The sequence below is a fragment of the Acanthaster planci genome, linkage group LG02 (assembly GCF_054643075.1).
Source record: "Acanthaster planci isolate LZ-2023a linkage group LG02, COTS_SCS, whole genome shotgun sequence".
In the NCBI taxonomy this organism is placed as follows: Eukaryota; Metazoa; Echinodermata; class Asteroidea; order Valvatida; family Acanthasteridae; genus Acanthaster; species Acanthaster planci.
The window spans coordinates 34,070,307-34,089,232 of record NC_141778.1 but is presented as its reverse complement, the minus strand read 5'-3'; the positions used below and the strand labels follow the sequence as shown (position 1 = coordinate 34,089,232).

The following is an 18,926-nucleotide window of genomic DNA, read 5'->3' as shown; positions in this document are numbered from 1 at the left end:
GATTACTGCCCAATACAGCTTCCGTGAACAGTTGCATCAAAGCATTCATCCTGGTTCAGCTGATTGGCATATTTCTGAGGCTGCGTGAGGTCGCTCTTCACCTTGATTTTGCAATATATGCAGGTATGTACGCACGCAGGTACGTACTAGGTCAGCGAGCGGCTTGTGCACGTTGCGCTGCGACGAAAACCTTGACCAAAGCTAAGGGCATGGTGGCTGATTGTGTCCTCTTCCAGTGCATGGTGGCTGATGGTGACCCCTACCAGTTCATGGTGGCTTAAGGTGACCCCTATCAGTGCATGGTGGCTGATGGTCTCCTCTACCAGTGCATGGTGGCTTATGGTGCCCTTTACCAGTGCGTGGTAGATGATGGTGACCCCTACCAGTGCATGGTGGCTGATGGTAACCTCTACAAGTGGCTGCCTCTGTTGGGTGACCCCAATCAGTACATGTTGGCTGATGGTGACCACTACAAATAAATTCGTGTGCAGGGTGAACCCTACAAGTGCATGGTCCTGCAAGGTGACCCCTGCCAGTTCATGGTGGTGCATATGGCCCCTATTAGTGCATGGTGGCTGAGGGAGACCCTTACCAGTGCATGGTGGCTGAGGGAGACCCCTACCAGTGCATGGTGGCTGATGGTGACCCCTACCAGTGCATGGGTGGCTGATGGTGACCCTTCCAGTGCATGGTGGCTGATGGTGACCCCTACCAGTGCATGGTGGCTGATGGTGACCTCTACCAGTGCATGGTGGCTGAGGGAGACCTCTACCAGTGCATGGTGGCTGAGGGAGACCCCTACCAGTGCATGGTGGCTGATGGTGACCCCTACCAGTGCATGGTGGCTGATGGTGACCCCTACCAGTGCATGGTGGCTGAGGGAGACCCTTACCAGTGCATGGCGGCTGATGGAGACCCCTACCAGTGCATGGTGGCTGAAGGTGACCTCTACCAGTGCATGGTGGCTGAGGGAGACCCTTACCAGTGCATGGTGACTGAGGGTGACCCCTACCAGTGCATGGTGGCTGAAGGTGACCTCTACCAGTGCATGGTGGCTGAGGGAGACCCTTACCAGTGCATGGTGGCTGATGGTGACCCTTACCAGTGCATGGTGGCTGAGGGAGACCTCTACCAGTGCATGGTGGCTGATAGTGACCCCTACCAGCGCATGGTGGCTGAGGGAGACCCTTACCAGTGCATGGTGACTGAGGGTGACCCCTACCAGTGCATGGTGGCTGATGGTGACCTCTACCAGTGCATGGTGGCTGAGGGAGACCCTTACCAGTGCATGGTGGCTGAGGGAGACCCCTACCAGTGCATGGTGGCTGATAGTGACCCCTACCAGCGCATGGTGGCTGATGGTGACCCTTACCAGTGCATGGTGGCTGAGGGAGACCTCTACCAGTGCATGGTGGCTGAGGGAGACCCCTACCAGTGCATGGTGGCTGATGGTGACCTCTACCAGTGCATGGTGGCTGAGGGAGACCCTTACCAATGCATGGTGGCTGATAGTGACCCCTACCAGCGCATGGTGGCTGATGGTGACCCCTACCAGTGCATGGTGGCTGAAGGTGACCCTTACCAGTGCATGGTGGCTGAGGGAGACCCCTACCAGTGCATGGTGGCTGATGGTGACCCCTACCAGTGCATGGTGGCTGATGGTGACCCTTACCAGTGCATGGTGGCTGAGGGAGACCCCTACCAGTGCATGGTGGCTGATGGTGACCCCTACCAGTGCATGGTGGCTGATGGTGACCCTTACCAGTGCATGGTGGCTGAGGGAGACCCTTACCAGTGCATGGTGGCTGATGGTGACCCCTACCAGTGCATGGTGGCTGATGGTGACCCTTACCAGTGCATGGTGGCTGATAGTGACCCCTACCAGCGCATGGTGGCTGATGGTGACCTCTACCAGTGCATGGTGGCTGAGGGAGACCCCTACCAGTGCATGGTGGCTGATGGTGACCCTTACCAGTGCATGGTGGCTGATAGTGACCCCTACCAGCGCATGGTGGCTGATGGTGACCTCTACCAGTGTATGGTGGCTGATGGTGACCCCTACCAGTGCATGGTGGCTGATGGTGACCCTTACCAGTGCATGGTGGCTGAGGGAGACCCTTACCAGTGCATGGTGGCTGATGGTGACCCCTACCAGTGCATGGTGGCTGATGGTGACCCTTACCAGTGCATGGTGGCTGATAGTGACCCCTACCAGCGCATGGTGGCTGATGGTGACCTCTACCAGTGCATGGTGGCTGAGGGAGACCCTTACCAGTGCATGGCGGCTGATGGTGACCCTTACCAGTGCATGGCGGCTGATGGTGACCCTTACCAGTGCATGGTGGCTGAGGGAGACCCCCAAGTGCATGATGGTCAAGGGGGACTACTACCTTTGCCTAGTGGCCAAGGCATTTTAGCCCAAACCTTGATTACCAAAGGAAATATTGGGCTGTCTCATTTGTGATACTTGGGGGAGTGTCTCAAGTCAGGAACATTCTCCTTCAGAGCATTTGCATATTTGCCTGAACAAAAGGACTATTCCACTTTAACATAAGAGTGAAATTCCATGAGTACGTTGATGGAGTATTAAAGTTGTCAAGTTTTCATCAGAAGCAGCTCTGACTTCAATTCCACTTTCCTCAAGAAATGTTCGGAGTTTGCAAATTATGTCTTTTTTACAAATTGTTTCTAAAAGACCTTTCTTAACCCTAACACTCCTCAGTCCTCCAACAGGTGAAGGATTGAGGAGGGTTAGGGTTAATAAGGTGTAATATTTGCCTTAATAAAGTTTATATTGATATCTTCCAACACTGCTCCTACAATTCTGTTCATTATAATTTATCAGTTATACTCAGTATTAGTTGTTTGAGATTTAACATAGTGATGTTCTTGCAGTAATTACATTTTCCACGAGTGCTTTCCACCATCGATCTTTACCTGATTAAATTCAGAACACAAAGCTTCAAATCATTACATGTGGAAAAGTTAGTTTTTCTTCAAGAATACACAGTATTAAGATTGTCTGTATTATTCTATCAGGGTGTTGGCTCCTCCGGGTGGTAAGACCAATGTCAGCCTAGGAGGTTATGAGGAAGACACGGCACCAGCCACGAGGAAACAGAGCACTGAAGTAGCAGAAGCAGAAAAGCAAGAGGCACAGAAACAGGCAGAGAAGGACCTGTATAAACCTTCTCCTCCTCAACCCATCAGACCAGCAGGTAATATTGTGTTTTTGAGGATGGCATCACTACCATGTCTCTCTGTAATCGTGTTGTTTATTTTCTTGAGATCTTGCTGATTGTTTTATTTTGATTGATGTCATGACTTGCTAGGCCTCAAAATATTTATTACAGTTTTACAAAAGGCACTGTCACATCACGAGTCTGTACTTCCCGTGTGCGATGTTACAGTGAATAGTTGAAACTAGGGTGCCACACGACAAGGACAAGTCTAGCCACAAAACCATACTCAAAGTTTGCAAATACAATAACAAAATATAATAATTTAATTCAATTCAAAAGGTAATACATGAATATATTTACAATTACCTCCAATCTTAAATTTACATAAACGTCATTCAACAGATATCAGCTAATACAATGGTTCAGCCGACACTATATACTTCTCCCCAGGTGCTAAATGTTGCTGGCCTTCTAGAAACGGTGCCCCCGGGGCAATGAACAATCACTCAGCACCAGAGTCCTCCAAGAGTTGGGGTTGTTCCCAGTCTCAGGCTGGTCACAGAGAATAAGGGTCCACTCATACCTGGGCGTTCCCACAGAATGGGGGGGGGTCCACACAGTGCGGGGCATTCACACAGAACGAGGATCCAGCCAGAGTCTGGTGTTCATACAAAGGAACGAGGGTCCACACAGAGCGGGCGTTCACACAGAACAAGGGGTCCATCAAAGCATGGCGTTCACACAGAACGAGGCATCCGCCCAAGCATGGCGTTCACACACAACGAGGCGTCCGCCCAAGCATGGCGTTCACACAGAACGAGGCATCCACCCAAGCATGGCATTCACACTGAACGAGGCATCCGCCCAAGCATGGCGTTCACACAGAAAGCTTGGGTGTGTCTGCCCCCCAATACATAGATCCACACTGCACTCCCCATCTGAATCAGTGGAGCATACTCAAATTTGCATTTCTAATTTGCATAATAAACTACTTTGAGCTCCATAGAAAACTCTTAATCTGGCTGTTCCATTCTCAAAAACCGGGGGTGAGTTTACACAGGACAATTCAATACTGTACTTGCAGAAAAGGAAACCATTATGACAGGCACAAATAGCAGCGTCATGGGCTTTTTGGTTATAATCATGTGTCTCATAAGGAGAAATTTGCTGTGTTAAAGAAATTCATGATTCAGGATCATTAGAACAAAGCTTTAATCTTAAGATACGTAATCCTATGTACCTTGGCCATTTACTAGTAAATGACAATTACAAATCCTGTCTTTGTCATGGTGCTACTGGTAATTCAGAAGAAAGAAACCTACATTGTGTATGAGGCCAAACAAAATAACAGTTGTGCTTCTGGTTTACCCGCCCTAACCTAGCAAATTGCCCCTACCCTAAATCTCTTTATTGGAAAAAAAAGGTAAAAATAAAAAATACTGTTGCCGAGCCTCGTGCTTATTTTTATACACAAAGCTTTGTAGTTGTTTGAGATTTTTCCTTTTTTTTTGCGTGAAAATTGACGTTTTCTCTTTAGTTAATTTCTAGCAGTAACGTTAGTCATCGACGATTTTAGTCGTGATCAAGCGCCGTGCAACCGCATGCCACACGCATGATATGGGGCGCCTTCAGAGTTTCACTTGACGCCCTCCATTGTGCGTTGCTGCTTTGCTTGTGCATTTCATCTGCTTGCCGTACGTAAACTATCATTGGTATTAAATGCAAAACCAGTTTGGGCCCAGACTATGGTATCGTGCTCGCTCGCATTTCACACGCACGTTGTGCGTGCAGGTTGTGCTTGCTTGTGTCATGGCGGCAGACAACATGCTGGAGGGTGGGGAGGAGCGTTCGCCTTGGAATTTTGGAAATGCACTCGCATTTCAGCAAGTAAAATAATGAGGTTTATTGAGTAGAGTGATAACTTGCATATGTGTGGGTTTCAAACTTCTGCATCCAAAAATCGATAGCAACTTCGCTCCAATTTGAAGTTTGGTGACAGGTTACTGGATCAAGTCGACATGATGCTGACCTCGGGGACATGCCCCCACCCCTTTGATCTACCTCCTATGCCCTGGCTTGGTTCACCCATGCGCATAAACTGCAAGTACTCTTTGTGTTGTCCCGCGGGGTCCAAGCATAAGAAGTCTCGCTCCTTCCCACGGCATGACCTTTTTTCACACGATATCATGTCAGTGGTCTGCACACTCTCGGGGACGCTTTCCTCAATGGCCGGCTGCCTTGAGTCTAACCCTACACCCCCAATGACTGCTCCAGATCCGGTTCTGGTATGCACTACTGCTTACGTTGTGCTCCAGCTCCCGGTTACTCTGCCACACGTGACGATCAGCTTCAAGAGGAACGGGATACTTCGTCTAAAGACGAAGATATTACCTCTGTAGCCAACCTTACCCCTCCGGAGGCAAGTCTCTGTCTTCTCCAAGGAGATATGATCTCCTTTCAATCCCCAATCCTTCTAGGGCTGAGGCCTCATCACATGCCTCCTTCAAGCACTACCCTGCCAGATTGGAGGCATTCGCTTCACTTTTCATGGAACTCCCGCTTGACCACTCATATGTTCTGGCATAGCCCCTCAGAGCATCGACTTATTTCCAGTTTTCAAGGGAGGATTTTGAAAATTTTCTCTCCATCCCTGAGATTCCTACTGCAGCTAAAGATAAATTATCTTCTGATGCTCAGAAGTCCGATGAGATATGAAGCTCTTCATGTTGGAGGTAGCAAGTAAACTAGATAGGTTTGCAGTAGCACCATGGACACATCTCTTTTTTGAGTATGTGAGGTTTTGAAAAGAACCGGTGGTACTCAACGTTTTGGACAGTATGCCCTGTCCGTCATCAGGTGTCCGTCGTCGCAGTCTCCTGACTGTTCTAACCACTTATCCTATGAGGGAGTCAAACCGAGACTTCGGGATCTCCCGCTCTAGTAGCGGCAAAGACCTTTTTGCCGGAAAGTTTATGGAGATGATCAAGGCTGAAGCTAAGTTGGTCAACATGACCTACAAGCTTAGTTTTCTTGAACCTCCTCTGCTGGCTCTTTGCTAGTCCCATGTAGATGACCGCTGGGCTTGACCCTTCAGACCTCCACAGCATGGGGACTCTGGCTCATTTCTGCCCTTTCGTCAGTCCATTCACCAGACGAACCATGGCCATTCCTCCTCAGTCCGCCAAATCGCCTCAGAAGAGATACATGCACAAGGGGAAAGCTACCGAATCGCACTACCCTCGATCATTCAAGGGTTGACGCGGATGACTACTAAGATTTCACAGGGTCTTGGGGAAAAGTCACATCAGACAGCTGGATACTTGGGACCGTTCGCCATGGATACTCAGCTCTCCATCTGTACCTATTCTCCGTCCGACTCTAGTTCCTTCCCGACAGAAACAAGGGACAGGCGCTGGAGTCAGAGATATGCTCTCTCTTGCAAAAGTGGGACATCCGCCCTGTTCCCGTCTCAGACAAATGAGGGCTACATCTCAATGGTCTACCTCACCCCAAAGAAAGAACTCAACGGTTGGAGACCCAGTGGCAAAACCAATCATCGACCTGTTGGTTTGGGCATAGAATGCTCAACAGCCAATGTTTTACCACAAGATATTACCACCCCCAGGCTTGGGCAATGAACGCTCTTCAGATAAGCTGGGAAGGGATGTTGGCCTATGCCTTCCCTTCAATATTTATGATACCAGTAGTGCTGTCCAAGATCGAACAGGAGTGGTGTCCAGTTCTTCTCATTGCTCCCTTCTAGCTGCGGCAGCCACGGTTCCCATGTCTAACCAGTCTTTTTGTAAGAGCAGTCATTGTTCTTCCCACAAGACCGGATCTACTCCACCAACCGAAGTTGGGCGTTCTTTACCCTCATCCAGCATCCCTACACCTGACCTGCTGGCCATTGTCAAACATATCTTTCTGGTCAGCAGGACTTTCTGATGAAGCTGCTGAGATGGCCTCAAAGAGTTGACTCCAATCTACGTGCAGCATCGACGATGCCAGATTACAACATTTTACTTTGTGTTGCACAGAGCGAAGCCTTGCTCCGACCTATGTTCTTGTGACTACTGTGAATGAATTTGTTAACGCGTCTGTTCAAATCAGATTTACAAGTATCAACCATCTGCAACTAGCAGTCAGCCATCGTGGCTGTAGACACCTTCTTTAGGGAATGTTCTTGAGCGCCCTTCTACCAAGAGACTAGTCCCTTCCTGGGACCTGTCAGCTGTCCTTAAACTGCTCGCTGGTCCTCCCTTTCAGCTTTTCTGTGAAGCATCTGTCCTTCGCTGACAACCATATCCGATGGGAACCCCATGGTGTTCGTCTCATTCAGGCTTTGGGATTCCTCACTAAGAACCTGTCAGTCTCCTTCCACCCTCCTGATATACATGTATTTGTACTTGACATTACGTAGCACACTGGGACCCCAGACGACAAGCCATGGTGCCCAATTCAAACTCTTCAATGGTACCAAGCCAGAACCAGAAAGCTCAGAGGTATGACATCATAGTTTTTCATAACTACCATAAAGCCTTACTGAGCTGCGACCAAAGACACTATAGCCAGGTGGGCAAGTTCGGCCATCAAATTTGCCAACCCGGTTCGGCCGAACTCTTTGGACAATCAAACTCAATGGCTCATCAGGGCCCATGATATACGGGCAGTTTTGACCTCATGGGCCTACTTCCGGGGCATGCCGATGAAGGAGATATGCAAGGCAGCATGCTGGAAGACTCCATCTACGTTGACCACATGCTACCTCACGGATGTCTTGCAAAAGGACACTTCACATGGCAGGGCTGCACTTACACCGGCCACATCAATACAGAAGGACTCCTCATAGGGGCAGTCCACCACAGGAACTACCTAACAACTCCATTGTTTGGTAAGTCCTTGAGGCCTATATGTTTCTCTAGCACACACTTTTATCGTCGCTGCACCCCCCGCCAAGAGAACGATGCTACTCTGCATATTTAACGACAATTTGGGGTAGGATGAAAGCAGAAGACTCCTCCCCCACAGGAATGTGGGTGAGGTCTGCTATTGAATACCTACCCCAGACAATCGGCTCCCTCCCATCCTTCCCCACTTCTGGATCAGGTGGTTCTAATACCGGAAAAGGACAAACATGGTGGTGGCTCCGCTATGCATCATGGGACTAGAGGATGTACTACGGTTCATCAAGATTTTATAGAATAGAATCAGATGCAAAGGAATTTGCATATTTAGCGACTGCTTTGGGTAGGTATTCAATAGCAGACCTCACCCACATTTCTATGGGGGTGGAGTTTCATGTAAATAAGGGCATGATTTTGTAGATAAAGGCATGTTTTTGCAGACACTTGGAGATAATAGTTTCCGTCTGAGTTATTCAAACTCAACCTGTTTCTTCTACAGACATTTTAAACCACTTGATCATAGATATTACATTTTGGTTTTGCTGCTTGTCATATTTGAATCAAAACCTGTCTTATGTAGCTGAAAAATGTTCAAGAACCATCACATTTAATAAAACGAAATAAGGAATTTCCCACCCTAAAATTTTTGACCCAAAAAATTTAGAAGAAAAAAAAAGATGCTAACCTCCTTCCCAACTTATTTTTTTCAATGCAATAGGAAGCACAATTATTATTTTGTTGAGCCTGAACAAGACTTACTATGTTTGTTTGTCCTTGACTGGTCAGATCTTAGATATTCTTCTTTACTCATAATACTGTTTTACACATATGCAAAAATCCTGTCATTTAAAATAGCATTTCCCAGCAACCATAACTTGGTCTGTATCATCTATTCATAGTTTATAGTGGTTCCATTAGGACCTACAGGGCTTGCAAAATTTTAGAAATGTAGGTTGCCCGAACTTCATTTTCAGTTGCCCGACAAGGAAGTTTTAGCCACATGTGGTCTCCCAGCTTTCAGTAATTAGTCATGTTCCCAGTTCCCGATCACTTGAAATGAATAGGCCTAGGCCTACCCACCTTTTTGCTATTGCTCTGCAGCATTACACGCTAAGACGACTTTCTTTTTTGAAAGTTGAAATAGAAGTAGTGCAGTACAAATTTTACTCCCAGAAAATTTCAAGAAAAGGAATTATGGCTAAATTCTAATTCGCGCTTCGACGTTTGTTGACGGTTTGTCAAAAAACATGGGAGCACAAAAAAATCAACACCAGAAAAAATTACAGGTCAGTGGGGTCACTCAGTACGCAAGATTCCATGAACGTTTTTCCTAGTTTCGGATCGCGCATGCAAGTAGGCCTATATGTACGAACGTCATGAACTCAACTACACATGCGTAACAGATTTGTATGTGACTTAATGGGTTCGTCAACTTTGCGGCGTGGGGGGATTTGTGGTCAGCGGCTCGCTGAGCAGCAAAGTCAAGTCAAAATTTATGCAGGCTATCCATGTTGATGCACTGAAATTAACTAATCCCATTTGAAATAAGAATTGCTTTACTCGAAAATATGCTTGTAACAATGGTTTTGCCAGAGAAATGGGTTAACGCTTGACTACTTTTTATGTGTAGCGATTCAGAACTGGCTAAACTGATTCGGAACTAGGAAAAGTGTCGTCACTTTTGTCGATCTTGTAAGACAAATTAAAAGCTCAAAATTTGAAAATATACATGTACAAGGTAGACCCCCTGACCCCATTTCATTGGAATTTGATGATAATTGAGCTGTAATATGACTGAATATAGTTTTAGGGATCCGGAACAAGAAAAATGACTGAATACAGACGCGGCTGCATTGTTCATGCCAATGATTCGACCGTACGTACCACGGTGCACCTACCCGAACATGTACAGTTGTGCAACATCAAGGTTAGGATGTCGATCTTTTTGCGGTCTTTTTTTGTGATTCAGCAAAGTTTTACCGAAAACAGGTGCTTGGAACAGCCTGGAACATTTGGTTGCCCGACAAAATATTTTGGTTGTCCCGGGACGTCGGACTACTGATTCTGCGAGCCCTGACCTAGTACCTTTGTCCTACCCAGTCACCAACAGAGCCAAGGTTTCCATTTCACAGATCATATCTGTATCTTTCTCTGGCTGGATTGAAATCTAGTGGCATTTTAAAAAATGCATCTTTCTTACATTTATCAGGAATTAAAGACCATGTAGGAAATGTCAATTTAAAAACGGGGTGAAAGTAAAGAGTAGCATTGCCACAGAATATGCCTTAATACAAGTAAGTGAAGATATCAACTGTGCAGTATAAAAAGAAAAACTTAAATCTTCATTTTTATGAAATTTTGTAAGTGTGCACTCTATTTATTAGATGATTTTGTGAAGCTTACATGTATGTCTCTTTCAATGGAATATTATGCATATGTACGTGTACCATTTGCAATGTAGAAGATAGCTTTGCTAATATCTTCGGGGAGGACTACCTCTCCAAGCAACCCAATAATCTGCCTCGTGGCAAGAGACGCTTTCCTGACCAGACAGACCGTATGTATCGACTGAAGAAGCACTGTCTTGATTTCCAGAGTTGCTGATTACTTCATCTTGCTGTTTGTTGTATCATTTTCCAGAACTTGCTGTTCGTTTGATGCTCTTCCAATGAGAATTTCTATTGAGTAGTTCTTTCCAGTTTCCATAGCTACTTGCAGCACATTTTCAAAGTTTGTTGTGTTCGTTTGGTGGTTCTAATTTTCAGGGGTTTTTTGTCTACAATTTTAAAATTGTCTGCCCAGCTTGTGTGCAGTAAATGTTACCAGTTTCAAATATCACTGAGCTAAAACATTTTGCTGTGACTTTGATGGTCATACTTGCTAACAGACCAAGCAACACTTAGAAAGTTTGAGGTGAACAAAACAGTGGGCACCTGGTTTATTAAAGCCTCCTGGAGAATTGATACAATTAGAAAAAATCTCTAAAATTTCTGGCATTTGTTTTATTTGGTTTTGAGATTAGACTGTTCTTCAGTTTTTAGGCTTTTCTTCTTTTTGATCCATGTATGGCCAAATTGATCTTTTGTCTGTTGCTGTTTTGAATTTTCTTTTGGTTTTGTTTACAGAAATTTGGATTTGATAAACTTTTTTGAGGGGGGGGTTGTTTTCTGTATCATTAAAATATTCCTGTTCGCAGTTCATTTTCTTATTTCCTAATATTCATATTTACAATAACTGCTCACAGTTTCCCTTTCTAAACTGGCAAGTTGCTGTGTACATCATTCACATTATGACACATGTTCATGCAGTTTTAACCCTCATTTTTTCTTTTGAGGAGCTCTGAAAACGGTGTTTGTTCCAAATAAGAGGGTTCTTTAACTAATGTTAAAATAAGTTACAATGAATCTTGTTCATGAAAAAACTAATCATTCTGCAAAAGTTCATTTGGGCAATTCTGTCAAGATCTTTTGAAAAATTTGGAGAGAGCTGGTAAAAACAAAGGCATGAAGAAAATCAAAGTGAATGTTCGCTGGAAAAGTTTTCTGTCAAGAAGGTGCTGAAAAGTGTATCCACATGAAGCTTGGGTAGGCTTTGAACATGGGTCAAACAGCTGCATTGAAGGGGAAACATTTCATTGCTAGCCTGACGCCGCTGCAAGCATTACTTGAACTGTTAACTTTGGTAGTATGTTATGTGTGAGCGAGAAAGAAATATTTGCCTGTTTTGTTCATGGAAACTTTCTAAATCCAATGATTATGTTCCATGTAGTTTTCCTTGTGGTAGCTTTAGTGCAGTGTTTTGACAAATGAAATTCCTTGACACACCTAGACCCCAGAATATAGCAGTGTGCGTATCCCACCATGCTTATCTGTGGTTTACTGTTTTATATGCTTTACTGAGCTACATGTTTATTGTGGTGTCCTTATGCTATAGTTTCATAGTTCTAGTTAGTCAGATGTCTTTAGGAAATGATTTGAATTCATTTCATTGTTCGTTAAATGGGAATGTTTATTTCAGGATTAAACACGAAAAGCTTAGGTGTCTCTTTTTAAACTTTGATTTTCCAGTTCTGCCCAAGAGCACCGCGTTAGTTTTTGTGTTTGTTCCCACTCAGTTTCCTCAGCTTTTTTAGTTGCATCCAGCCCCAGTTTGACAGAAATACTGCGCTTGGCCAACTACTTGTATACAAAGGTTTTAGCTATATACAGAAATAGAACAAATCATGTTGGCGCTCAATCTTGGTCACCTTGAGTTGTTTTGGAGCCATTTCCTTTCTGGATTTGTGTGTTTTTCTGGAAACCTACTGTAATTGTCTGTGAACATTCCTTTACAGAAACTTTCCATCTGTTCCCACTTGGACTTTTCACATCAAAGGAACGAAAAATCTCTTAACAGGATAGGGAAGGACACATTAATCACCAATACTGCTTTGCTTGTGAATGTAACAAAGTTTCAACAGAATCGGCACAATCCAGTTGCATATTTGTAAGAAAGGAACACATCTCATGACGAGCACATGACAGATCGAACATTAAGTATCCCATGTTATCAAGTTCTCATAATTCTTTGTAAATATTCAGCAAATATCTGACAGCCGCTTTGTCTATTTGAGCTGCTCTTGCTTTTTTTTTAGTTAACAACCAACTATGATAACTAACACAGTGTTAATACTAATGGGCTTTAATTGTTGCTATTTTTCAAACTTCTCAAAAAACACAGTTCCTGGGTTGTTTGGTTTTCTATTGGTTTCCTCATTTGACTTTAGCTCTTACGGATATAGTATTTACGTTGAAATAACAATGGGTGTATAAATGTTTCCTTAGATGGATAATGGTTATAACACACACCTGTAACCCCTAGTGGCTGAAAGATGTACATCTCATTGATGGAGTAGATCCAACGTGTATATTTACAGTGTGTATGGTGTTGCTAGAAATGAGTTGTACATGTCCCCCAAGTTTCATATAAGAACCACTGTCTCATCATGAAGAAAATTATAATAATAAATATGGCCAACCAATACCCAACCAACTTGCAAGTTATGGGTGATTCCTATCACTGCACAGTCTGCTGTTGTCTTGATGCAAGTCTGCAGTGAGTTAAGCTGTGAGTTGGTAATCCCAACTCCTAGGGCATATGCAAAATCAATTATTGTCATACCTCCGTCTTGGATACTGTCCGTTTATTGGCCCAGAATGATCACATGACAGGGGGATACATGTTTATCCACATGTCACACTTGCCTTGACTTATCTCATTCTGCTATTGAATACCTACCCCAGACAGTTGGCTCCCTCCCATCCTTCACCACTTTTGGCTCGGGTGGTTCTAATACCGGAAAAGAAGGATGAACATGGCATTCTTGCACGTGTTCAAGACAGAAGTTGGGAAGTTCGAGAGTTAACATTTACACTCCTTTAGTCAGATTTGAATGGAACCCATTATATGTTTCGTGCATAGGCTATCAGGGAATTCGATCAATGATTGCGCTCGTATAACAGACTCGTTCCTGTCCCTGCAGCTTGTAAGGTAATGCGGGAACCGCTAACCAGATTACATGTACCTACTAGTACCCACACTAGTTTCAAATTAAAGTTTACAAAATTAAAGATCGTGAGGGAACAGTGCATTTGCAGGCTATATCGTTTATGTCTGTTGTGTTAATTATACAGTTTGACAGTACGCCTATCGTCTGAAATTCAGAGCTTGTTTCTTTAGATAAATTCCTCAAGACAGATACGAAAAAACAATTGTTGACTGCTTTGGTGTGAGATATGACGATTTGAACAGCCTCGGGCACACATAGCGCCCTCAACTTTGCATAGGGGTGCAATGCGTTGCTCAGGTGTTCAAATCATTGTATCCCACACCTCAGCAGTCAACAATTGTTAAATGTTACTGGCAGTAGTCCGACATTAAAAGCTTTAGGAAAAACCTTACCATTCCGGTATGTGTACTTTATGTATGTGAAACCTTGAACCGTGCGGCATGGATGCACACAGTGTAGATACATTCACCAGTGTGATAGCCCAAATCATTGGCATTAGATCCCTACACAGTCCTTTGTTCAGTGACATCGGCCTGTATACATGTTGTTGCACAAAATCATTTTAACTTGTGTAAAGTTTCAGAGCCTGTTTCATGTACATCACCAGAAGCTAAATGATATTTCAGTACCTGAAGCAATTTGAAGTCATTTCACCTTGGTAAGCCTCTGCCACAAAAATCCCCTTAACATGAGACATGCGCTGTATGAGCATAAAGCCTAACATCATTATTTTCTCCTCTCTCTTACAGTGGGACACAACCCAGTGACAGGTGAACCCAACAGAACAGGCCCAGCAGAAGTGGAAGCCTCCCCTGGTGGTACCAGGGTCCGGGCCAAACCACAGAAGATTGACCCAGCCAGCATGCCAGCAGCAGGTGGCAGAGTGGAGAGCAGGGCCCCCATGAAGAGGCAGCCCCCTGGTGGCAAAGAATCTGGAATCTTCTAGTCATTTCCATTTGACTCAACTTCTTGGCAGTAGATCCATGCCTTATCTGCTAGTATCACAGAACTATAAATCAAACAGCAAACTTATTTGAGCAAATTTACATGTTCAGCAATATTTATCAGATTAGTGAAAAGTAGCATTAGTGTGTGACTTAGGAGGCCAGTATGCTGTTCCCGCACCATTTTCACCAGTACTTGGCAAGTTTGTTTGGTGAGTAGCTCTGCGATATTGCTGGTTGATCTATAGGTTGGTGACAGAGGGAGACACTCTGGGCTTGCTGTTGGTATTGCTGTTGTTAGGCCTTGTTTTAATTGTGGTTGTCAAAAGCAAGGTGTGAAAATGCCCGCTTTGAAATTCAGCATTTCAGCTTTTTTTTTTCAGTGTGTAAAGATTTACATTTTGGTTGAACTGGTTTTGTTTGTTGCATTGGTCGCATCGACACGTGTACATTCAGCACTTTTTGAATGGAAACCTGAGTAGTCAGTATAGTTCATGCACTCACAGAGCAACATGTTTGGCCGAAACCTAAATTTGGCAGAGGTAATAGACATCTTGTCTAGCAATTCACTTTTCTACAGAAGTTTGCTGTAACTGCCCAAAGCTATAGTGTACGCAATTTTTTTTCTTCCAAACACCCGTTATTCTACTGCAGTAAGGCTAGAGTGTGTATAAAGAAATATGTTCTGTTTTCCCAGCATAGTGGCTATTGTGAATTATGGGTCATGTCTTCACAGTCATTGCATGTGTTTACACAGATCAATATGCAATGATCATTTTGTTCCGTCAATCTACTGTGCCTCATCATCTGTATCAGGGTATGTGGTAGACCTCTCAGAACCTCTCTCATTAAAGAGAAAGTCTGCCTGTATTTCTATGTTATCTGGTTTTGTGCCTCGTCCAGTGACTGCTTTTGTTGTAGCTGATAATTATAGCCTGCAGCCGTCAGAACAGACTGAAGAACATGAATTTTGGTCTTGGTCATTTTTTTGTCATATTAAAATTTCAAACATTTTATAGTGAATTGCTCGACTTGTTGGTCATTAGAATGCACGTTAAACATGTGAGGGATGGGACAACTGAGAAAAACTTACATAAGTGGTCTGATGATATGGATCAGATTTAACTATTAAAATATAGGCAGCTTTATTACAAGGCTGTAACAATTAACAAGGTTTAAGTAACACATCATTTGAGTCACAGGTCTTGCAGTCAGCTTGTATTCAGCCCAAAGTTGAATGTCTAACCATGACCCTGATGAAATGAAGGCTGAGGTAGCCTGAAGTTGTGTCAGGGTAGCTTCGTGTGGATGTTGTGGTTAGTGTGAATAATTCCATAGTTAAACTGTAGAAGCATTACTCATGTCTAATGAGTCAGAACTGCCGATGTCAGATGCTACTACTCATGACCATCAATTTATCTTCAGCATTACAGCAGTCAGTGCAGTTGCAGTGTCTTTATAAGATGCCTTGCAAAATACTACTTCATTCATCTGAAGGATTCTGTGCTAAATATCCTACAATGCAACAAACTCATATCATGTTTGTTACACTTCTATGCATTTTTCTACTTTTTTGAGTAAGAAGTGCATAATATTTCACCATGCTTTGTTACAGTTTAATTTTTAAAATTAAAGTTAACCTAAATTATTATTCAGCAAGGAAATTAAAGAAGTAGACTTCCTATTAAAATTGTAACCCATGTTAACCTACCTTGACTGTTGTGTTCACAATAAATTTGTTCGCATTTTGCCCCATTTTCATGGATGAAATGTGCATTACATGTACATGTAACAACAATCAAAAATTATTTCTCAAACTTGGCATTGGCAGCTTGGGATCAAGGCCAAAGAACACTTCTGCTTGAAATTGGTCCCTGTTTGTTGCGCATTATGGGAGAGATCAGGGATTGAATTGGATTAAGCTGGTATTTATCCACATTTCTACGAAGAAAACGTCACAAAATCAAAACATAAAGATTGTGCTTAGTCTCCCCAGAAGACTCTTGAGTAGCCCAAAATTCATGTGAATTGTTACAGATTGATTTGCTCTGGGTTTTATTTTCCAAGCAGCATATTCTTCTCAATGAAATAGAACCTGAAGAAGTTGAAGAAATTGGACTGGTCAAATTTAAATCAAAATCTTGCAAAAGTTGAAGCCTTAATTAACCAAGTTTGAGAAATGATCAGACATTTTTGTTGTCTTTTGTTACAAGTCTCTGTGATGGAGTTTTGTATTCTTTAGTGTGTAACTGATTTATGTGCTTTATGTGTATCAGATAACGACACTTGATCTCTCAACTGTTGCAATATATTTAATAAGTACTTTTTTAACATTTGTAATCTTGTTCTGAGTACTGTTAACATCTGTGCAGCTTTATAGAGATAATTTGGACTAAGAATTATTCTTTCAATATTAGATGACACTCAAAATGCACATGGAGAAACGGATGAGTTTGTGAAGTGTTAAATTGAATTCAGACAGTTGATCATTGTAATTGGTAAGCACTTACATGTATGTATGAACACTCGTGACATTACCTAGGAGTTGCACATATATTGTCTGGTAATGCACTATTTTTCTGGTTTTTGGTGTGCATTAACTTTCAGATAACAAAGGAAGTTGAAATTTGTGTTTGTTCTGTTTATGCATCTGCTTTCAGGAGAGTGTTTATTATTTTTTTCTTCATTTTCAGTCCAGATGAGTTAGTTTTGGTTTCACTACTGCAGGTTTCCGGTGTTATGGTGTTCTTTGTTCTTGTTAATGAAATATACATGCAAATGTAAATGTATTAGGTATCATTGTGATGGATACAATGAATGTTACTATGGAGATTATTGTAATATACGTCACTGTATGGGTGTATAACTACATGTAGCATAAAATGCATTGTGGTGTACTTATGAAAGTAGTTGGTTAAAATACTTCTGCTAGTGGCAAAAAAAGACATGTATTCAGAATATGTGACATGTTCCTACAAAATGAGCCTTGAGAGTTTACCACCATAAATGTAAACCGTGAATAACATATTTAGTTCCTAATTTTGATATAATGCTAAGTTTGAAGTCATAGTGAAAATGGACATTGAACACCCTGACAATTTCTGTGTGTTTCTGATTTTGTATGATGTTTTAAAGTGCCTGTAACTAAAAAGGGGCTGTTGTGATTTGTGACTCATTTTGTTGGGCTGTGTCACATACATGTCAAGTATGCTATGTGTAACTTATTAATGGCTGTCAAAATGTGGCCTTGTAATGATGGCGTAGTAGCTGTGCTAATATTCAGGAAAATGTATTCAGTGTTTAATGAGATGGTATCACATTTCTACTTATGGTTAATCTGATCTGCCATATTCTTGAAGTGGTTTCACTATAGTAGCCAATACAGTTTTGTACAATACTCCTTCAGCTATAGTAATAGCATAAAATGTTATGCATCTGGTTTGGAAGAACTTGCTTTACAAAAATGACACCTTTATGGATCCAATTGGATTCACATGAAAAGTCATGAAGCATCTGCAGAAATATCCATGAAATGGCTGACTTCTCTGCTTCTGGTAAATTGAGGGATAAGTTACGACTCGAGCTTGATACTGATTCCTTTCAGCTCTCATACCTAAATGTAATGCTAATGTGTTGCTTATCCAAAATTTGTTATTTGTAATCACTGTGCCTCTGAAGGAAGATTCTTTATGGGCAGAAATGTGGTACCGTCTTGTATAAAGTACAACACTGTCGGTGTCTAGTTTGTAAAATGAGGCTAAAATTGATCTGTAATTGATAGATTTGTCACAAGAAATTAGTGTTTTTCCTGTTATTTGTGAATTCTTGTAATGAAATACATGAGTTGCTTTGTGAAATTGAATTTCACTGTTTCCATGATTTTGATTTATATTTATTTGGATCTTCTCCATTGCTTGCTGAGGCACCACAGTTGCAAACCACATGAGAAAAACACTGGAATATTGAAAATTTGTAGCAGTGCATTTGACGGATTTATCAAAATGTGAAGAGTGCAGTTGCTGCTTTTTTAAATATGCTTTGAATAGTGCATCAACCCCTCTTTGCTTGCAGTACTATTAATTTGACCCTTGTATTTGCATATTCAAATTTATGTTGATTTACATAATATGTAGATAAGTTATGCATATTAATTTTTTACAGTTGCGCAATCCTAACCTTTAAATATTAGTTCCGAGCACAATTTATTAAGAGGCCTGTGGCCTGGTGGTCTAGCTTGCTGACTGCCAGGCCAGGGGACCCCGGTTCAAATCCAGCCGGGGTCCCTGGAAAAGGAGGTTTTTTTTTTTTTTTTTTTTTTTTACTAAGTTTTTTAGCAAAATTGTGCATG

General features: G+C 42.7%; 1 protein-coding gene across 2 annotated transcripts in view; it reads left to right on the top strand.

Moving 5' to 3' along the window:
* LOC110983758 (uncharacterized) overlaps nucleotides 1-18,440 on the top strand; it is a 38,173-nt gene extending 19,733 nt beyond the window's left edge. Inside the window, exons 2-4 of one of the 2 annotated variants that reach the window (XM_022243295.2) lie at nucleotides 3,040-3,218; nucleotides 10,548-10,643; nucleotides 14,384-18,440. In XM_022243295.2, the coding sequence (XP_022098987.1) occupies nucleotides 3,040-3,218; nucleotides 10,548-10,643; nucleotides 14,384-14,580 (472 nt within the window). In that variant the 3' untranslated portion in view covers nucleotides 14,581-18,440. The remainder of the gene's footprint in view (nucleotides 1-3,039; nucleotides 3,219-10,547; nucleotides 10,644-14,383) is intronic. The other variant, XM_022243296.2, reaches the window with a different exon arrangement.
* Nucleotides 18,441-18,926: the final 486 nt, after the last annotated feature.